The sequence below is a fragment of the Onychomys torridus genome, chromosome 3 (genome assembly GCF_903995425.1).
Source record: "Onychomys torridus chromosome 3, mOncTor1.1, whole genome shotgun sequence".
Lineage (NCBI taxonomy): Eukaryota > Metazoa > Chordata > Mammalia > Rodentia > Cricetidae > Onychomys > Onychomys torridus.
In genome coordinates, this window is record NC_050445.1 from 113,604,840 (window position 1) to 113,626,392 (window position 21,553).

The window sequence follows — 21,553 nt, forward strand, 5'->3', positions numbered from 1 at the left end:
AAACAAAGGTGAAAGACCCTCAAGTTTAGAGCAGAAAGGATCAGCCATTTCCTGGGCCCCAAGGCTATTTAAAAAATGAAGGGGCTTGAGAGATGGCTAAGTGGTTAAGAGCACTGGCTGTTCTTGAAGAGGACCACGGCTCCATTCCCAGCACCCCTATGGGGGTCCGCACCCATTTGTAACTCTAGTTCTAAGGGATCTGACACTCTTCTGGCCTTGGACAGTGTATGCATATGTTCAGACATACATGTGGCAAAACATGCAGGCACATAAAATATAAAAATTTGAAGGCTGGAGTGGCAAGCAGTACTAATATGGCCTGGTTGAAGGTAAGTCAAAAAAAGGCAAACTGAGCGGATGCCTGGCAGAACCTGTGCAGGATGCTGCTGCTATGTCCTGCAGTAGATTTCAGCTGGATGGGGAGGTAAGGGTAAGCAGGGAAGGTTATTTCCTTTGGGTGACGGGGAGTTTGAAGGATTTGAGACGGCATTTTTTCTCAGTTTGGACAGCCTCTTGGAAACTGAAGGAAAGTGGTGCACAGTGGAGCGCCAGCAGTTCTCGGTCACGGTTATGTGGGTGACTGTTCTGTGGAACAGGACTGACAAAGGCCATGTAAATGACAGGTAAGACCTTAACCCAGGGCACTTAGCTTCAAGTGGCAAACGTGTCTGCACTGAATCCAGTACTCACTTCTAGCAGGGCTGGCTTCCCACAGCTCAGGGTCATATGCCGACCTCCCCAGAACCACTTTGTTCTGTGTCTGCTCCATTGACAAAGCATCTCTCTGCCTATTGGGCGCAAAGCTGGTTGCCTGTGGTGCAGGCTTTCTGTAAGTTTAGCAGTAGATTGGAAAACCGTAATTTCTTCAGTTCCAGCCAAATGCAGTGGTCTGGTTTAGATCATTTGACCAATCTTAAACCAATCACCATGTAGTTAGCCAGTTCCTGCTTGTCTGAGCATGTGGTTTGAATAGCAGAGAGGGGCCACTATACAGCTAGAAAACATATTAGGCAGTTTTAATTGTATCTCTGGGCATAAATGAAGAAACTTGAAAGTTAATTATTCCTAACCATAAATTTTCAGGAATCAAATAGGAAAATCTGTATCAAGTAATCCAGAGATGGCTAGAACACAGGTGTCACTCAACATTGGAATGAACGACCATTTTAATTTTGTTTTGAGACAGGGTCTCTCTATATAGTCTGACTGTCCTGGAATTTGCTATGTAGGCCAGGCAGGCCTTGAACTAACAGATCTACCTGCTTCTGCCTCCCAAGTGTTAGGATTAAAGGTGCACCACCGTGCCTGGCCTATAAATGAGCCTACTTTTAGTTCACTTTAAAGAACAAATCTGGGCCAATCCACACGGGAGGTACTGACTGCTGACTGTATAGGCATTAACTAGTGCAGTGACAAAGTCCTGCAAGCTACATTGGACTCCAGGCTGCAAACAGTTACTACTGGAAAAACAGGGTTTAATGGAACATCAGGTTTTACTCTCTAATAGTATACCCGTTGTTTTGCTGGTGATTACTTACCCTCATGGTGTGTGCTTCTAATCCTACCTATTCTGATGTGTTTTGTTTTGAGCCAGGGTCTCACTGGGTACCCTTTGGCTGCTTTCAAACCTGATCTATATAGATCAGGATGGCCTTGAACTCAGAGATCCACCTGCCTCTGTCTCTCCAGTGCTGGGATTTATGGCGTGCGCCACCACACTCCCATCCCATTTGTTTTTCGTTTTGTTTTTTCGAGACAGGGTTTCTCTGTGTAGCTTTGCGCCTTTCCTGGAACTCACGTGGTGACCCAGGCTGGCCTCGAACTCACAGAGATCCTCCTGGCTCTATCTGGGATTACAGGCGTGCGCCACCACTGCCCGGCTAAGGCAGGATCTCCATAGCCCAACTCACTACTTAGCCTTGGCTGAACACAAAACAGCCCTGGGATTACAGGTTTCATCCTAGGCCCGTAAGGGGATGTGTCCCCTGGAATTTGGGGAAATCCAAAACAAATTTCCATCTCCCACCCCTCATCTAACACCCCTGCCACATCTCATCCCCACGGTTTAGTTCATCGCTCATCTGGCCTCTGCAGCAGTCTGCCCTCTCCAGTTCAGCCCCTCACAAAGAACCCCCTTCCTCACAGTCACAGGAGCCAGAGTGCTCTTTCTAAACCGCAAATCTGAGAAGACTCCCATTGCCGAGAATTTCACCGGAACTCCTTTCTGCAAAGAAGCCAGTTCCCCCAGAGCACCGACTGGGATGTCGGGAGGGAGGGAGGGAGGGAAGCCTGTCCCGAGCATCCGGGGTTCTCGCTGCCTAAGTGGGCGACTGCAGGCGGCGGGGGAGGAGAAGGAATCCTGCAGTGGAAGGAAGCCGACCTGGCGGGATGGAGGGTCGGCCCAGGCCTGCGGGTTCCGGGTGGCTCCCGCGGGGCGGCCGCGGCCTCCGAGCAGCAGGGGGCGGGCTCGCCCAGGGTGGCGGCTCCGAACCGAGTGCCGGTGTCTTTCCGGCTGCACTGTGACCTCGGGCTGCGGGCTGCGTCGCCGGGCATGGCGGCATGGGGCCCGGCGTCCGCTGCGCCTCTGCTCCGCGGGAGCTACGGGGTGAGCCGGCGGGGCTCGGGCGGAGCTGCGGGGGGCGGGGGCTTCGGGCGGCTGTTGTCTGGCTGAGGACGCGGGAGCAAGGCTGGGGCCCTTCCCTGCTCTCATTCATTCTCTCCTGACCTCTCTGAATCTGGGTGTGCTGGGTACCTGGCTCAGGTGGGTCGGGAGCAGTCCCATAAACCGGCACCGTATAGCGAATCTGGGAAAGGAACGCTGCCTTCCGTAGACGAAAACAGGTGTTGTAGCCCCGAGGCCAGGCGTTGGTGCGGGGCACTCCGGATGAGCCTGCGCCCTGCAGTTGCACACAGAGCAGGCCTCTGACCTTGACCCTCCATGGCCTGCAGCCTGGAGTGGGAGCCCAGCTCTCCTAATCCTCCCACCCTCCTGTTGGTTGAGACCGGGTCTGGCATTATAGCCCTGGCTAGCTTAGAACTTGTGACATTCCTCCTGACTCCTGGAATAAAGTCGTAAGCCACGGTGCCTGGGCTGCCTCTCCCTTTCAGACTCATCTTTGGCTTTATCTCACCCATCTGTTTCTCCTCACTTGCCTGCTGGTCTGGAATCTGCCTCCCGTGCTGAGGAATTGTGTTGCCCACAGGACTGTCCTCTGGGATTTTGTCAGTCTGTTGACAGGATGGGTGTGCTGAGATGACAGGCTCCTGAGGGCTCTGCAGTGTTAGCTGCTGTGCCTCTCGGTGATTTCACAGTCTGCCTGCCATCTGCCCTGTGGCCCCTGTGGTGCAGTCTCTGGAGCACTTCCGCCCCCAAACCTTGCCGTTGCACCCAGGCACACGGCCTTGGTTTTGTCCCTGTGTGCAGCACACAGACCATCTGACCAGATCTTTCATCTGGCCCGCATGTCAGCCATCTCTTAGGCTTCTTGGCCTGTGTCCAGCAGCCATGTTTCTCTTGCTCACTCTTGCTTCAGAGGGCCTGCCTTAGGGTCAGCTCTGGAATGCGGCTGTAGAGGGGCGGGCTCAGATGGTAAAGCGCTCACAGGGGTGAGCTGAGTTCAACCCCCAGGACCCACGGGAGATGGTGGTTAAGAGTGCTCACTGCCTTTGCAGAGGAGCCCAGTTCAGTTTCCAGACTTCTCGTCAGTCAGCTCACAACTGCCTGTAACTCCAGCTCCAGGGATCTGATGCCCTCATCTAGCCTTGGAAGGCACTGCATTCATGCGCACAAACTCTTACACACACACATAATTTAAAGTAGAACTTTAAAAACAAAAGCCAGGTGTGGGGGCACACCCCCCCCCCCACTGCTGGGGGTGGGGTGGGGGGTGAGATAGGTGGATCCCTGGGGCTTGCCTGCCAGCCCAGCCTACTTGATGAACTCCAAGCCAGTGAGAGACTCCGTCTCAAAAACCAGAGTGACGTCCCTGAGAAAGAGAGCTGGGCTTGTCCTCTGACCCCCAATGCCCATGCACACTTGGGGAGCTGCCTACACACAAACATACTGCGGAGACCCAGGATCCAACCCTGAAAGTCTTGAATAGCACCCTGCCCTGGACCTTCAGTGAGACTGAGGAGTGACTGGGTGGTACCTCTTCAGCACCAGCAACTCCCAGCAGAGACAAGGCTGCACCGCCTCACAGTTCCACAGACCTCAACAGACCTCTTTGTTGTCACAGCTCCCTGTGCTGCACTGTATACACCGGATGTTTGCCTCCCAGACTGAGGGGGAGCTCAAGGTGACCCAGATTCTCAAAGAAAAGTTTCCCCGAGCCACAGCTATCAAAGTCACGGACATCTCAGGTGAGGCTTTCTCTCAGCTTCTCCGTGGAACCTTGCTGAGGTTTTTGAGTTTTTGCCTGGGGAGAAGCTGAAGCCACAAGTCTGGGAGGAGGGGATGTGCCTCAGTGACTTCTCCGTGTGTGTTGCTTTGGGCCAGATGGAGATAGGGACTTAGAAACATCGAGGGAAACCACCAAGACAAAGGCCTGGCTGAGAACTAGCCCTGCTCAGAGGAGGTCCCTCTTGTCGACTAGCAAGCCTGCCCCTGTGCAGGCACCAAGAGCTCAGGACACAGTCTCTCATGTTTGAGACAGACCTTGTAACCTGTCCACCCCACTTCTTCTGACACCCCACAATGGAGAGCTAGGATGGGTCCAAGGTGGGTTTTGTCAACTACCCTCCTTTATCCAGAGTCAAGCCCAAAGCAGCCAATGGGAACAGGAGGACCAGAGGCAGAATCGGGACCCAGGGCAGACTTTCTAAGCCCAGGCTGGCCCTGCTCTCCTCAGGCCACCTCTGCCCCTCAGAATGTCTGGCTGGCTGTTGTTGGTCAAGGCCAGGCCGGAGGTGCAGCTTCTGCGCTAGAAGTAGAGGAAAGATGGGGGCCTTATCAAGACACACCCAGAGAGGGACACAGGTGCAGGCAGCCAGATAGGAGCCAGCTCTGCAATGGCCTGCAGGGACGGCACCCTGACTTCCCCCAAAGCACAGGTGCCTGGGTTGGGAGAGCATTCAGAAACATCTTTTATTGGACTGGGGATGTAGCTTGGTTAGTAGAGTGCTTGCCTAGCATGTACAAAAGCCCAGGTTTGATTCCCAGAAACATATAAAATTGAGTGAGTATGCTGTGCTGGCTTGAAGTTCAAGGTCATCTTTGACTATGTGGAGAATTTGAGGTCTGACAGCGTGAGACCCTGACTTTAAAAAAAAAAAAAAAAAAAAAGAGTGTTTTATTTCATGTCACTGAGGGCTCCGAGGGCATCTTTGTGGTGGGAAAGCATGGTTGCCTAAGCTCGAAGGGGTTGGTTACATTGTGTCCAGTCAGGAAGGGGGGGTGTGTGGGGGGGAATAGATGCTGGTGCCCAGCTGTTTTCCTTCAGTCCAGTTTAGGGGTGAGTTATCCCAATCTAGAAACTTCCTCACAGACATGCCCAGAGGTTTGTCTCCTAAGTGATACTAGATTCTGTCAAGTTGACGGTCACTATCAACAATCATTGGCGGGACTACACATGCGATTGGATGAAAACTTAGGCTAAGTCTGTTCTTTTTAACAGGTCTGTGGAAGGTGGGATACTGAAATTGACCTTCCCACCATCTCCTGTGGCTTACTAAGAGAGAATGTTCTACCTCCCAGTGCTTCCCAGGCCTTGGGCCTCCTCTTTCCTGATGACACTTGACAGTTGGGAGCAGAGGCACCTTGCAAACGGGAGAGAACATTTGGGTCAAGGCTGCCTGCCAGGAGCGAATGGTCAGATCGGAAACTGTGATCTTACCTACACCTGTTAGCAGGATGCCGTCAGGACACACTCCTTTCTGGGACTGTCTGGTGTTTGAGGACGCGTGAATCTGCTACCATCTGTTGTAACCGAAATGCCTTTGACTTTGTTTCAGGAGGCTGCGGGGCGATGTACGAGATTAAAATTGAGTCAGAAGAATTTAAAGAGAAGAGGACTGTCCAGCAGCACCAGATGGTCAATCAGGTCAGTGGCTGCTGACGGTCCTTTTCCCTCTGGCCTTCAGCAGCTGAGGGCACAGCAGAGGGCATGGTGGCTAGCACTGTTGGTCCCCGGAGAGAGCAAGGCAGCCATTAGAATGTGTCAGGACCACAGGACTTTAGACCCTGGAAATAATAAAAATCAGAGAGTCACTAGGTTGAGATTTGGAGCAAATGTAAATTCACTCAAAACTGAAAATAAGCCGCCCAATAGTTATCTTTCAACTTCTTTTCTGATACTAACAATGTTTACTGTTTCTTTAGTTTGGGCTTTTGTTAAGATTTTAAAGAGGGTCTCACGAAGCCCAGGCTAGCCCCAAACTCATTATGTAGGTGAGGACGGTCTTGTGCTTCTGATTGTTCTTGCCTCCACCTTCCAAGTGCTGGGTTGTGTATCACCATGCCTGGCTTATGAGGTCTGGGGACCAAACTCGGCACTCCCAGTGAGAGCTCTACCTACTGAGCTGTACCCCCAGCCTCGTTTAGGTATTTTTAAAGACTAGGTCTCACGGGTTTCAAACTTACTGTACAGCTGAGGGTGACTTTGAACTTCTGATCTTTTTGACTTCCAAGATGCTGGGTTTCTAGGTGTGCACACCACGCCCAGTGTACAAGGTGCTGAGAGTGGAACCCAGGGCTTCGTATGCGCTAGGCAAGTGCTCTGCCAACTGCAGTATAGCCTCAGCCCTTGTTAGGGATTTTCAGGACGGGTGTCCATGTGATGCTGACTCATTTGGGCTCGTGACCTCTAACCACCGCCTCCTGGGCAGGGTTATAGACGCGCTCCACTCTGCAGGCCCACTCTGTTTTCTGCTGTCACATACTGACATACTCTGTAAGCACAGACAGTGCTAAATGACATGTTTCTGTAGATCCTGGTGTGTGTTCCTCAATTGGAACCTATTCCAGCCCTGACCCCGGGCCTTTGTCACCAAAGTCACCCCGGGGACATCTGCGTCTGGTGTCACACTCAGAGGTCTGTGCTCTCAGCTGGCTTAGTTTTGGAAAAGCAGAGTTCTGGCCATCCATCCCTTTGAGTCCACACATCCTTACAGTCATTGGAAGGCCTTCCCTCCCTCAGCCGTCACCTTCCCAGCTGGCTGTTGCCTGTTGGCCTTTCTCATCTGGAACTTGGCCCTGATGGGACCTCTGGCCTAGGTTCCCTTCTGCATCCAAGTCCAACACTGCTTCCCATCCTCCTGGCTGGGCCCCAAAGTCCCTCCACTTTCTGACTCCCTCTTTTTTAAATTGTGTATTCTACATTACTTTTAGGGGTGGGGTACACAGGCTGCAGCAGATGTAGTTAGAGCAGATTTTGCCTTCCACTATGTGGGTCCTCAGGATTTGAACTTAGGTAGTCAGGCTTGCTAAGCATCTTTACCCATTGGGCCATCTCACCTACCCTCCAACAACTCCTTCTGGCTGCTGCTGATTCTGACTTGTGCCCTGGAGATGTGTACCTCTGACGTGTCAGCCGTTTGGCGTTCTCATGTCCCTTGGCTATGGCAAGCTGGTCGTTTGAGAGGCAGGCTGTGATGGGCAGCAGCCGGAACCCCTCGAGATTCCGGTCAGCTGTGTGGGGTCTCTAGGCTTAGAGAGCAGGTAGCTAGGTCAGGGAAGACCTGGCTGGGGGCCCTCCCCACAGCCTGTTGGGTTTTCCTGTGGGACTTGGGTTTTTCTCTCAAACACAGATGTTGCCTGGTGTGACTGGACTCCTGGGTGCTATTAACCTGCACGCATCCCTTGGCCTGCGGCTCCAGTTGCTACTTTCTAGGTTGTGATTCCGAGTTAAGTTATTCAGCTCCCCTGAGCCCACACAGCCTGAGAACACATGGTCAGCCCTCCTTAAATGTGTGTGCTCTAGGCTAGCTTCCAGACAGTTCTCCTGTTTCCCCTCCAATATCGCTGTAGGAATGCCAGGATTACAGATGTGTGCCACATCTGGCCTACATAGGTTCTGGGGATCAAATTCAAACTGTCAAGCTTGCTTAGCAAGTGCTCTTACCTGATGAGCCTTCTTCCTGCCCCTCGCAGTGACACTGTTGCTGGCCTGGAGTTGTTTTTTTTGCTCTGTTCTTCGTCATCATCCCTAACTTCTTCCTCGATGTCCCCAACACCCAGTGTAACACTGTGTGCACAGCCATGGTCACACATGCTTATCCAAGCTGCAGATTTTTATTTTATTTTTTTTTAAGACAAGACAGGGTTTCTCTGTGTAGCCCTGGCTGCTCTGGAGCTCCCTCTGTAGACCAGGTTGGCTTTGAATTCAGAGATCCGCCTGCCTCTGCCTCCCGAATGCTGGGATTAAAGGTGTGCGCCACCACCGCCTGTTTTTGTTTTTGTTTTTTTAAAGCACTGTGTCATAGTCCAGGCTGGCCTTGAACTCACTATGTGACCGAGGCCAACCTTGAACTGCTCTATTCTTATGTGTTGCTAAAGCACTGGGGACGGAACACAGTACATGACCTGCAGCCCCGTGACTGATCCTCCTGCCCCCACACTCAGGGTACTTTAGTCAGGTCCCACCCCCTCCACCAGAGCCTCAGTTTCCTTGACCCTAAAGTAATGTCAGTGATTCCTCTGTGGCTGTAGCAGGTAACAGGTGACACTGATGTATGATGAGGAGCCTTGGGAGGCTTCACAGAGGTCGGGGTGGGGAGGTGTTGGGGAGTGGAAATGTGCACACCACAAAGATGCAAAGCCTCAAAGTGTCCAGAATCCAAAACCTGTTACCTGAAGGTCTGACTGGGCCACCTCGCTACAACTAGCCCAGCTGCAGAGACAGAGATAGCCACTAGGGGGCATCCTGGGCCTGTGATGAGGCTTTTCCAAGGTCCTTTCTGTTTGCAGAGTTGAAGTCTCTATTGAATACAGAGTTGGCCAGTTATTTGCCGACTTTGGGCCACGGGTACTCAGTGTTGTTTTAACTCCACAACCCAGGTAGGGGTGTCTGTCTGTGTGCTGTCGGTGAGAGAGAAAGAGGGAGAGTGTGTGTGAGAGTGTGTGTGTGAGTGAGTGTGTGTGTGTGTGTGTGTGTCTGTGTGTGTGAGTGAGTGAGTGAGTGTGTGTGTGAGTGTGTGTGTGTGGTGTGTGTGTGTGTGTGTGTGTGTGTGAGAGAGAGAGAGAGAGAGAGAGAGAGAGAGAGAGAGAGCGCGCGAGAGCGAGCGAGCTGTAGGTTCAGGGTCTTCTTATATTGCTGGGCTGCACTTGAACTCCTGAGCTCCAGTTACCACCCTGCCTTACCCGGGTGACTGGGCTGTATGTGTGTAGCACCAGAGCAAACAGAGGTGGGTTTTTTGTTGTTTTCTCCAGGCAGGGTTTCTCTGTGTAGCCTTGGCTGTCCTGGAACTTGCTCTGTAGACCAGGCTTAAGCTGGTCCTGAACTCACAGAAATCCACCTGCCTCTGCCTCCTGCGTGCTGGGATTAAAGCCATGTGCTGCTACTGCCTGGCTACAAACTTAAATATTACTGAATAAAAACAACTGTAAAGGGAGCTGGTGTGTGGTGGTGCCTACCTCTAACCCCAACACTCTGCATTGGAGGACCGTGGTCTACAATAGCAAGTTCCAGGCCAGCCAGAGCTGTATAGTGAGTCCTTGCCTCAAACAAAAAAATTATAAAGGGAGCTGGGGAAAGGCTTAGAGGGTAAAGGGCTTGTGTGTCAGTGTGAGGACCTGAGTGTGGATTCCCAGAGCCCACACTGTGACCACACTCACCATTAATATCGGTCCTGGGCGATCTCAGAGTCTGGAAGACAAAAGCAGGGGATTTCTGGAGTAAGCTGGCTAGTTGACTGGCCAAAACAGCAGGTTCCACTTCGCCTGGATATGTGAAGTGCAGAGCGGTCAAGGAAGATACCCAGTGTCAACCTCAGGACCCCAGTCATGTGGACACACACATGCACATGTACACACATGCACATGTACACACATGCAAGCATGCACACAAACACAGGCAAAAAAATATTTTGAAGGAAAAATTGCTTAAACAAAGCATGTACAAACTGTGTAGAACACTCTGTAGCCATGTACAGACAAGAGCTGACGGTGACACCTCTTCCTCAGGCACTGAAAGAAGAGATCAAGGGGATGCACGGCCTGCGGATATTTACCTCTGTCCCCAAGTGCTGACGGCGCCCCAGCTGCGTGACTGCTGATGCTTGAAACCTCAAGTGCACTTCGAGCACAGCTGTCTTCCAGGAAAATCCCTGCCAAAAAAATGTATCTATTTTTTTGTTCATAGACATTTATGTATGATAATTATAGGAGATATGTTATCTATTTAGAGGTTAATTAAAGACCACAGATACCTGCTGCTCACCACAGGCGAGTCATGCTTCAGGCCCCTCTCTTCATGGTTCCTCCTGCTACCGGACACAGAATAGAGGCGGCTGGGTTTTGGTTGCTTTTGTTTGAGACAGGGCTCTGGCTGGCCTGGAACTATTTAGACCAGGCTAGCTTGAACTAACAGATGTGCCTGCCTCTGCCTCCCTATTGCTTGGATGAAAGGCGTGTCACCACACCTGACCCCAGATTCTTTGGTTCTATGAAGAAGTATTTAAGAACTTTTCCCTTCCCTACTTCTTCAAGAATGTCGAGGAACCCCTAGTTTGTCATGCCCAGGAGAGGAGCTGAGGACTGGCATGCCTAGCCTGGAGTTTGAAGGTCCCCAGCCTCTGCATCTGGTAGGAGGTGAGTGTGCCAGGATCTGCGCTTTCAGCCAACCTTGCCAGCCACACATGCTCACCCTGGTGTTGTGCGTGGAAATTCCAGTGGAGCTGAGTCAGGGTCTCCAGCGTATCTCTGGATCCAGGGTGGAGAGCAGAGGCTGCAGGCTGATTGACCCCCAGCCCCAGGACCTGCTTTATTCTTGTGTTTCCAGAAGCTGGCTCACCAGTGCTCTTTCAGATTCAGTGGTCAACTCCGTACCTTTGCTCTGAATTCTGACTGGTTCCTAAAAGGACGGTCATTGCCTGCTGCAAACATAGGGGTCTCTGCAGGATTCATCAGCCCCTTCAGTGTGGCTTCTGCCTGCCTGCCCAGCCCCCACATCCCCAGCAAATAGCTTTTTCTTGAGACAGGGTCTCTCTAAAGCCCTGGCTCTTCTGGAACTTACTATGTACACCAGGCTAGCCTTAAACTCAGAGATTCATCTGCCTCTGCTCCCTGAAGTGATGGGATTAAAGACATGTGCCTCCACACCTGGCAATAGCTCTGAGAAGTCTTAGTGTGTTGCACTCACATGGTGCCACAGCTCACTTATGGAGGTCAGAGAAAAGTGACACACGTTGATTCTTCCTTCTGCTGGGGGCACTGGGGACAGAACTCAGGCTTGGGGACAAGCACTTTCCAGCCGAGTCTAGATGTGTTCTGGGCATCTGACCTGTGACTGGCACATAAGAAGTTATCCTCACAGGCTGGAGAGATGGCTCAGAGGTTAAGAGCACTGGCTGCTCTTCCAGAGGTCCCGAGTTCAATTCCCAGCAACCACATGGTGGCTCACAACCATCTGTAATGAGATCTGGTGGTGCCCTCTTCTGGCCTGCAGGGACACATGCAGACAGAACACTGTATACATAATAAATAAATCTTAACAAACTAACAAACAAACAAACAACCTTTATCTTTCCAAATTTAGACCAAAGTGTGAAAAACTGTCAGGGCCCCAGCTTTGGAGGGCTGTGGTCCTCTTCTAGCACACCCCTGCCCATGGGGACAAGGTGTCTGTGAGTGACGGGGCCTGTGTTAGTCTGAGTTAGTCCACAGCCAGTGCCAGCACCTAATGTGGGCTAACTGTAACAAGGGAGGACAGCTGGAGGACACCCAGGGGGTGGGGTCCGGATTTGGTATTAGGGTGTGACTGGGAAGTTTGGCAATGTGAAGTCAACTTTGGTTTTGAGGCACTTACAGCTTCAGCTCTGGTACATAGCCATGGAGCACATGCAGAGTCATGAGGGAGACCAGGGTAAGGCAGGACTTTGCACAACCTTTGTACTGGCAGTCACACTTGAGGCCAGGCAGCTAAAGGGTCTCGGAGGGAAGGCCTGCAGGGTGTCCACTGTTTGGACATGGCAAACGCATGCTGTGATCTATAAACTTCACACTTGAGAACCATGCAGCTGGGTCATAAGAAAATTGCTCTCAGCTGGAGCAGGTGCTAGCTGGCCACCAAGCCTGATGGTCCAAGACCTGAGCTGGATCCCCACAACCCACAGGGTGGGAGAGGAAAACTGGAAGTGGGCCTCTAACCTTTACACACTCACCATGGCACACATCTCTCCCAGTCCTCCCTCCCCCTGCCTGCCCGCCACAAATATAATAAAGGGGGGGGGAGCATTTCAAAAAGCCTGTCATGATTTAAATCCATGACTTCGGGTCACATTTAGGGATGCATGTGGCCCACAGGCGGAGAGTTGCCCATGTCTGGTATAGGCTGAATTGTGAAGTGATTCTCTTGGGGTGATCAGAAGACTACAGGCTCCTGAGACATTGAAGGCTACCAGCCATGGACCCCAGGCTTGTGTGTGTGTGTGGGAGGCGGTGTAGTCCTTCAGAGAAGTTGGTGAGGACCAGGTTCCCTGGCCTGCCGGAAGATGGTTCTTTGGAGAAACAAGAGCACAGATGAGTAAATGATGCACAAATTGAAGCCCAAGTCACCTCTACCTACACAAGTGTGACAGAGCATGGGACAGACAGAACTGGGCCTAAGCGGACCTGAGAGAAGCTGCAGAGGCGGGGTGGGGTGAGCCACCAGGCACATGGCACAAACCAAGAGAGGGTGACACCGGGGTAGCGGTGGCCTGAGGAGAGCAGGGAAGTCTGCCCTGGGTCCTGATTCTGCCTCTGGTCCTCCTGTTCCCATTGGCTGCTTTGGGCTTGACTCTGGATAAAGGAGGGTAGTTGACAAAACCCACCTCGGACCCATCCTAGCTCTCCATTGTGGGGTGTCAGAAGAAGTGGGGTGGACAGGTTACAAGGCCTGTCTCAAACAGGAGAGACTGTGTCCTGAGCTCTTGGTGCCTGCACAGGGGCAGGCTTGCTGATCGAATAAGGTGGCATGGAGGGGGCACTCCTTGGGCTAGGGCAGGACTTTGCAGTGGCGGAAAATGGGCATGTCTGCACAGACTGCTGGAGGTGGAGAGAAGGGGCTAGGCAGATCTGGAGCTGGATGAAAGTCTCCTTGTCTTATCTGGTGTTCTGGAGGTGCTGACAGGCACACCACCGGTTGTGACGGTCGGACACCTCTTCTGGTCTCCTCTGGGATGCTGAAGGTCTCATCTTTGCGGAGTACTTCAGGGTTAAGCAGCCTGCAGGGCCAGCAGCAAGACTTCTCAGATAAAATTGTACCAGTTCTTTAAGAACTTCATGTTCCCTGCCCTCCCCCAACGCCTGCTATGTCCACCCTCTCCACCCTCACTTCCCTACCCACCCGGGTGTGTGTTTTCTTCCCATCAAGTCCAGTGTGTGTTGCCCATCTGCTACCCTTGGGAGTGCGGCCAGGTCCTTAAAGAAACCCGACTCACTCCCGGCAGCTATCAAATGCCAAAGCTCCTCAGAGTGGTGGGATCTTGTGCCAACTCCCCCATTTCCATGCTGGGATTTTGGTCTGGCTTGAGAGCATACAGGTCTCGTGTATGCTGTCACAACTGCCATTGAGTTCTGTGCACAACTGTTCTCCCGTGTCTGGAAAACACCATTCCCTTGGAGTTACCCACTACCTCTGGCTCATACAGACTTCCCACCTCTCTTCCACAAGGATCGTTGATGTGCGTGCATCTGTTACATACATTCCATTCCAGGACAGCCCTCGACCAGTTTCTTATTCTCTGTATGTAGACCGGTTGCATTTTTTTTTTTTTTTTTATGTTGTTGGCCAATGGGGTCCCATAGGCCGCCAAGCATTATAGGCAATTACGTCTATACGCTTGGTTACCATGTAGCACCTAATGTTAAGACACCACATACCTGAACCACCCAATATGGAAAAAGCAAACTGTACTCACCGGGAAGCTTCATTCTAGCCGGCTGGCTTTCACAGTGCTACTAGGAATGCCCTTGAAGGAGAAAAGTTACTCACCCAGCTGTGAACCCTCCTAGCGACTGTAACGACTCGCCTGGCAAAATACACACTGGTGCCTCAGTGGGAAGAAGATTACGGGAGTAGCCAACCGCTTTCTGATGGGCTCTCAGGGCCAGTCCATTAGACAGAACCCATGCCTGGCATTGCTAACAAGAGCCAAAAACCTGTAGCTAGATAGGTCATAGGCCTAGGGGAGAGAACCTAATATTGTTATTCTGCTAAATAGATCTAGTACTAAAATGACTCCTGATGATAGCTACACCCATAGGTCAGAACATCTCTAAACCCTCAGAGCTGTTGCTTGCAGAAGAACAGGAGAGAGGGAGGGAGGGAGGGAGAGAGAGAAAGAGAGAGTGTGTGAGTGTGTGTGTGTGTATGTGTGGTGTATGTGTGTGTGTGTGTGTATGTGTGGTGTGTGTGGTGTGTGTGTGTATGTGTGTGTGTGTGTGTGGGGTGTGTATGTGTGTGGTGTGTGTGTGTGTGTGTATGTGTGGTGTGTGTGTGTGTGTGTGTGTGCGTGTATGTGGTGTGTGTGGTGTGTGTGTGTATGTGGTGTGTGTGTGTATGTGGTGTGTGTGTGTGTGTGTGTGTATGTGGTGTGTGTGTGTATGTGGTGTGTGTGTGTGTGTATGTGGTGTGTGTGTGTGTGTGTGTGTGTGTATGTGGTGTGTGTGTGTATGTGGTGTGTGTGTGTGTGTGTATGGGTGGTGTGTGTGTGTGTGTGTATGTGGTGTGTGTGTAGTGTGTGTGTGTGTGTGTATGTGGTGTGTGTGTGTGTGTGTGTGTGTGTGTGTGTGTGTAGATATCCACAGGCACCAGAAGAGGACACTAGATCTTTCAGAGCTAGAGTTAGACAGTTGTATGATGCCCGATGTGGGGCTAGGAACTGAACTGGGGTTCCCTGAATGAATAGCAAGTGTCCTTAACTGCTGGCCCATCTCTCCAGTCCCACCAGCAGAACTTTTGCTAAGGCTACTGACCAGGTAGTGTGACTTGATAAGGGTGATGACAAAATGAAGATCAGGCTAGACCAGGAGGATGGATTAAATGAGACACTTCGCCAAACTTCAAATGCTATTGGGAGGCAGAAAAGCAAAACCAAAAAAAGGTGGTGTGGGGGAGCGCTGTGGAGATGGATCAGTGGTTCAAAGCACTGGCTGCTCTTCCAGAGGACATGGGTCTAATTCCCAGCATGCTCATGGTGGCTCACAGCCACCTGTAACTCCAGTCCTAGGGGACCCAACACCCTCTTCTGTCCTCTGAGGGTACCGAGCATATGGTGCAGAGACATATATAGGACCTTGGACAGTGTTTCAAGGCATTTCTAGAAGGTTCCTCTGCAAAAGTCCAAAACAAAAATCACTGAGCCTTAGCTCACGCCTGTAATCCCAGCACTCGGGAGGCAGAGGCAGGTGGATTTCTGTGAGTTTGAGGCCAGCCTGGTCCACAGAGCTAGTCCAGGACAGGCTCCAAAGCTACAGAGAAACCCTGTCTTGAAAAAACCAAATAAATAAATAAATAAATATTTAAAAACTCACTGAGCTCTGGTTCGCTGGGTGGCTCATTTCTGCTGCTCGATCTGCTTGGTGGGACATTTCAGGCAGAGCAAATGGGAGAGAACAGGTTAGCTTCCTGTCCATTGATCCTTCTCTCTCAGCTCAGTTTCCCTCAAACCCAGCCACTGCCAGACATGCCCATTTCTCCCAGGGACAGCACGACCTGGGGTTCAGCTTTGCACCTCACTCCTTTCCGGTGTCAGAGCCATCAGAGCCCACCAGGATGTAGCAGTTCTTAGCAGCTGTCTTCAAGTGCAGACAGCTGAGTTCCAAACTGGCTAGAAGAGGGGACCAAGCAGAGAGGAGCTGACAAGGGCCACCCTGGAGACCTGATCTACATCTGCCAGCCATGTCTGTGAACTCCATCTCCTCAGATGACAGGCCCAGGCAGGGTGACAGCAGATCACCTGCTGAGGCAGGCTTTATTTGGGTGTCTATCATATATAAAGAAGGGTGAAACTACAGGGTACCTTTCATGTCACAATTTAGTTCTGGTTTGAGGTGAGGGGGGAAAAAAGGAGCTCACACAGAATTTGAGTGCAAAAAATAAATATAAAATTTATTAAAACACCCACAATATTTTAAAGATGCCAGGAGTAATACAGTTCACAAACCCAGTTGTTTGTGTAAATTATAATAAAATACAAATCAAAAAAGGATACATACTTGCAATTTCTAGGCACCCTAAATTAAATTTACTGAAACACTGGGGGAGAAGGGAAGGAGAAGGAGGGCAAACCAATAAAGTGGAAGGAAAATATTAACAAAAAGGTAAAAATTATACAAAATAAAATTATCAGCATAAATTTCCTGTACTAAGATATCTACAGTTTAATAATACACATCCTATTGCCTTGAGACATTGCAAAAACCTACCATTCACCCATCAACCCCAGATAAACTTCATTTCAAGTAGCCACAGTTTACAAAGTCAAGACGGAATATTCAAGTATGGTTGTTAAGTTCACCTCCATTGGAAGCCAGGTAACCAAACAGGAATTCAAAGAGATAAGAAAGAAAACATATCCAAAAGCTACAGGGGTTCCAGGATCAAGTCTAAAGCGTTAGTATGCTGAGACAGCCAGTCCTTGCTTCTTTAAACACAAGAAAAGAATGACATCACTCCTGTCCGTCTTCCCCCTCTCAAAAGAAAAAAACAACAAACCTGCATTGGAATCAAGAAAATTTGGGATGTCCAGATGAGCCAATTAGTATCTGAAGTCCCCATATGAAGAGTGAGGGTTCCCCCTGAAGGGTGGGCGGTCAGAGCGAGGAGAGCATGAACGTGTGATACCTACAGAAAGTGTCCCTGATAGCAGAACAAAAGCAAATGAGGAGCAGGTCAAACAGCTCACTGATCCACAGGCACACAGCCCAGAGACGGCTTCGGCGGCACCAGTCCCTCTCAGATGCAAAGCCTATTGCTCTGCCCTCCTAGGCAGCGCTCTCAAGAGCAACCATGCAGATTGGTGGAAGTGGGGCTGCGGGCCCGGGTTGGGGTACGCACCTTCAATGTGTTATTTTGGTCCACGGTATGTGGTGAAGTTTGCCTGGTAGGGACAGCAGATAAAACCAGGTGTGGTAGTTTTCAAATGACAGCCACCAGACAGAAAGCTCGATGAGATGGGCAAAGGAGATTCACATTTTATTAAAAGCAAAACTTAAGAGAATGAAGAAGATCCAACCACACTCCTTCCTTTGGGCACTCTGCCATTTAACTGCTGAAGAATGAGCAGAGAAAATGACCCCGGCTGTGTCAAGGTCAAGGGCATCATCCAATGGACAGCCTTCAGGTATCATACCCTCATGGAATCTAAGTTGTCACAATGTCCTGTTTTTGAGGTATTTAAAAAAAAATTGTGACAGTGAATGATGTAAAAATGGAGCTTCCTGTCGAGTTCTTAGAAGTTACATCAGCTTATGTGGACGCAAGGAGAAGTTTAGCACCAACTAAAAGCGGCCTTGGTGGGATGGAGGGACAAGGAAGCACCTGCCTTTAGTCTCAGCACCAGGAGCTACCAGTGAGCGGCAAGAACCAAGGCTTGCCCATCCCGTCCCTGCCGGGGCCAGGCGAAGACACTCCCCCTGGACCGCAGCCTGTCCCTCTGGGGTTAGCACCCTGGGCCACAGGAGAATACCTGCCACACTAGAAGAGGCAGGGGCCCTGACTCTCCTTCCTAAAAGCCACCTCCCCCTTTCTAATATGGCCTGAGAAGATAGCACAAACCCACAGTGCCTACCCAGCCAGGCAGGCCACTGATGTCCTTGAAGGAGCAAGCTGCCTTCTCCGTGCGCCTAGCTTTGGCCACCAAGGGGAACAAAACAAAACTAAAACTAAAAAACAAACAAAAACAAACCCCAAGCCAGAACACTGCTCCGAGCAGACACAGCACGGTCAACAGGTCTACAAAGACAGCACCAAAAGATAAGGAAAGAAAAGCTGAGAGACAGAGCCCACCTAGTTTTTGGTTGGTTGTGGTTTCGAACGTTGATAGCACCTCAGGGAGACAAGATCAGGGACAGTCACATTGAAACACCATAGCACCATTTATTAGACTATTTCAATTCATAAAAATGCTTCCAAGTCCAGAAAACACACTTCAGTAACAAAGGGAAGGAGACTGGTTGAGGCACGTCAGGGATATATCAGTTTTCCACCAGCTTGGCCTTGCTTGGACATCAGGAGGCCGCCAAGGCAGTCCCCTCGCTCTGTGACACTGCGTTTTCAGCTACTGTCAACCACCCTCACACACCCACCGCCATCAACTGCAAAGTGGCAAGAGCTCAGCTACCTGTTTTTCCCGTTAGCACTCGAACCCCTAGCTCTGCAAACTGCTTCCCCAAGAGCAGGTGGGAGGACCAGAGAAGGCACAATCCCTTCCCATATGCACCAGGGCCACCTCAGCGAATCGGCAAAGCAGCACCCAGGAGGGCCAGGGGTCGGGCGCTAGGCCCTGCTAAAAACCAGACCCCAAATTGAGCCCTCTAACCCACGTGACACCCTCGGTGGAGCTACCGACAGGTGGTTTCTTCAGCTAGCACCAGTTATTTTATGAGAACCTGCTGCAAAACGATTTTTATTCTAAAAGAAAATCTCTCGGGATAGAGCTTCCCAAGTCCTCTCGCACACATCAGGCAGGGAGACTGAAACAGAACAAAGCAGGGGTGAGGGGCGGAGGGGGCACCAAACGCTTGCACTGCATGTGGACTGTGGCCATGGACAGGCACACTGGGAGCGGACCCCAGGGCCGTCACCTCCCTTGCTATCATGGGACTCCTAAACTTGCTCATGCTGTCAGGTTCTTGAGTTGCAATGGCTTTATTTTTTTCTTCTCATGATAAAAATGTCTTGTCAATCATCTTCAGGACTTAAAAAATGATAGTGCCAGTAAAAAATAAAAATTTTGATTTTCTCTTTAAGAAGCCTTCAGCAGCAAGGGGTGGGGGGTACAGAACTGTGCATAGTTACGTCTTAGATACGCGTCTAAAGCATGCTCATTTCAATGACAGATTTGAGGTAGGTTATACATGTAGTGTGTGAACATCAGCATGGGCTCAAGCACAGCACGGCCACAGCACTGAGCCCTGGAACAGCGCTCGCTAGGACCCGAAAGGCCAACACAGAACGCCTCTTGCCTCGCCTCACCTCACAGCAGCCTGTTTCCTGGCCTGGGAGAGCTTATGAACCAAGGCTGTGCAGGCTTGGGGGATGGACGTCACATGCTTTCTAGCTTGTACTGCTTTCTCCATTCAGCTAATGGCTTTGCTACCAAAGGGTGAGGAGGGTTGGAGCATACTGAATACACGTCAGAGATCCACACACTGCCAACAGCAGACTCACCTGGGTCACACTTGGGACCTTGCAAGCTAACAGCCAACCTGGGGCTTCCATGGGCCGCATACACGGTCACATTCTCCAAATGCTTTGTAAAATATCATATTTACGATGATCTAAAATGAAGGTTTTTCAAGGCACCCCCGCATCTACCTAAGCACGGAGTCCGATAAGACCTGCAGAAAAGCGCCGATGCAATTAAGCAAAATAGCGTTTAAAGGACCCAGTTTCCCTCAAAACTAGAAAATTAGCATGCGCCTTAAAGCCTCCGACTCCTTAGCTCGTCAAACAGAAGGTCAGAGGCTTTCCTATAAATCTGAATTCTGAGTAATTCTAAATCCTGATAAGCTCTTGGGTATTTATTTCAAAAGCAATAATATTTCATTTTTCTGTCCTGTAAAATAATTGCAACTTTACAGAATATGGTAAAGGTGGGTTGACAAAGCACATTAAATATTCAGCTACTATTTACAGTTTCTCCCACAATTACATGTTAAAATGTACTTTTTATTCTCTTCAAGTTGCTGTTTAAATCTAGGCAAAAGTGCTTAAAAAAATCTTTTTGCTATTTACAGTTAAAACCAGACCACAAAAATGCTCAGGACACCTTTTAGCCACTCCCTGCCAGTGCTTCCGAAGGGCTACAGTCAACACCCAGCCGCTCGGCTCTCAGCTCTGGCACAAGGCACCACAAAGCTTGGGGACTCGGACTTGCCTTCAGCATTGTCATGGGATTGCTACGCTCAGTTTATGAAGACCACACCTGGCTAGAACGACTTGGTAACTGCTGTCTCAGGGACTGGCTGCTACTCTGTGTGTGTCCTGATGAAGCCCCCGCCCACCACCACCACACACATCCACACGAGCAGCTGGATAACATGGCTCACAGCATCGGCAAATGAACACTCGGTGAACTCTGACACGCTGCAGACCAGCGCCGCTTCCACCTGTCAGGCCCAACCTCTCTTGACAATGTCACAGAAATTAAAAGCACCAACACTCTCCTTTCAAAGATCTAAATGAATGCACCAGGGTTTCAGAATGGGTGTGTTACATGGGAGGTGGGGGAGGAAAGAGATCCAATGGAGAACTGGCCCCCTCAAAGGAGGAAAGCATTAGCAACCTGTTGAAAACGCCCGACCCTTGCACTTTAAAATGAAGTGTAGGCCATGCCCTGTGAGGGCTGGAGGACTGCACCATTGTCCCTTGTGAAGATCCAGGAATAAGGATGATGAGTGGCCTGCCGTCACACTGGCTGGCTGAGCTCTGGCAGGATGCCACCTGCCCTGAGTCAGAAAAGTCCCAGCACAATACTACAGCACCAGGCTCCAGCACCACACAGCACAGCACCGCACCGCACAGCACGCCGGCTCTTCACAGCTTGGGTTCAACTTCTTGTTTTCAAAGATACAGTAGCCCTTTTTCATTATCGACAAACTTTGGGGCGATTTTTTTAAAAAAATGCCACTAAGCTTCCTTCAGCCCAGTACTCACTGGCTTTATCAAAGAGATGGGAAGGGCTCCTAAGGAGCCTCTCGCTCCTGCTCCAGCGTGAGGTGCTGCCTAGCGAACCAGGACGCCATATGACTTGATAAATAACGGACAGAGAGTTTTCAGTGTGGAGACTAGCAAGCTTGAAGCTGTCTACTTCCAACCTGGTTTCGGGGATATCTAACACCAGCATCTCCAGGCCGGGCCCCCAGATGTCTACAGCTTCTCCCATTCCACAGAGGGGAACGGGGTGGTCCCAAAGGCTCCCCGGCCCGTGGGAAGGAGGGATAGACCAGGGCTACGTGCTAACCTTGGTTGTGGGGGGCAGATGGCTGGGAGAACCTACAGCTCCCAGGAGGCTAGGCTCACCCAGCAGGAAGCACCGACTGCCGTTCCTGCCCATCTGTAACCATTTCTATTGTTGCTTTTAAAAAACCCAATAAATACACATTTTAAATGGAATTTAAAACTACGCTCCTTTGTGAAAGGACACTATAAACTTTCCATTATTGTGATATACAAGGATAAAAATTTAA

General features: G+C 50.6%; 1 protein-coding gene across 2 annotated transcripts; it reads left to right on the forward strand.

Annotated features, from left to right (window-relative positions):
* Nucleotides 1-2,346: 2,346 nt before the first annotated feature.
* Bola3 (bolA family member 3) lies at nt 2,347-21,479 on the forward strand. 2 transcript variants are annotated; one of them, XM_036180383.1, is made up of 4 exons: nt 2,347-2,605; nt 4,239-4,362; nt 5,953-6,041; nt 20,102-21,479. In XM_036180383.1, the coding sequence occupies exons 1-4, from the start codon at nt 2,552-2,554 to the stop codon at nt 20,138-20,140; spliced, it is 306 nt and encodes a 101-aa protein (XP_036036276.1). In that variant the 5' UTR covers nt 2,347-2,551; the 3' UTR covers nt 20,141-21,479. The 2 variants fall into 2 exon arrangements, with proteins under 2 accessions (XP_036036276.1, XP_036036275.1); XM_036180382.1 differs by lacking the exon at nt 20,102-21,479 and adding an exon at nt 10,121-10,380 and having other exon boundaries at nt 2,353-2,605.
* The last annotated feature ends 74 nt before the right edge of the window (nt 21,480-21,553 follow it).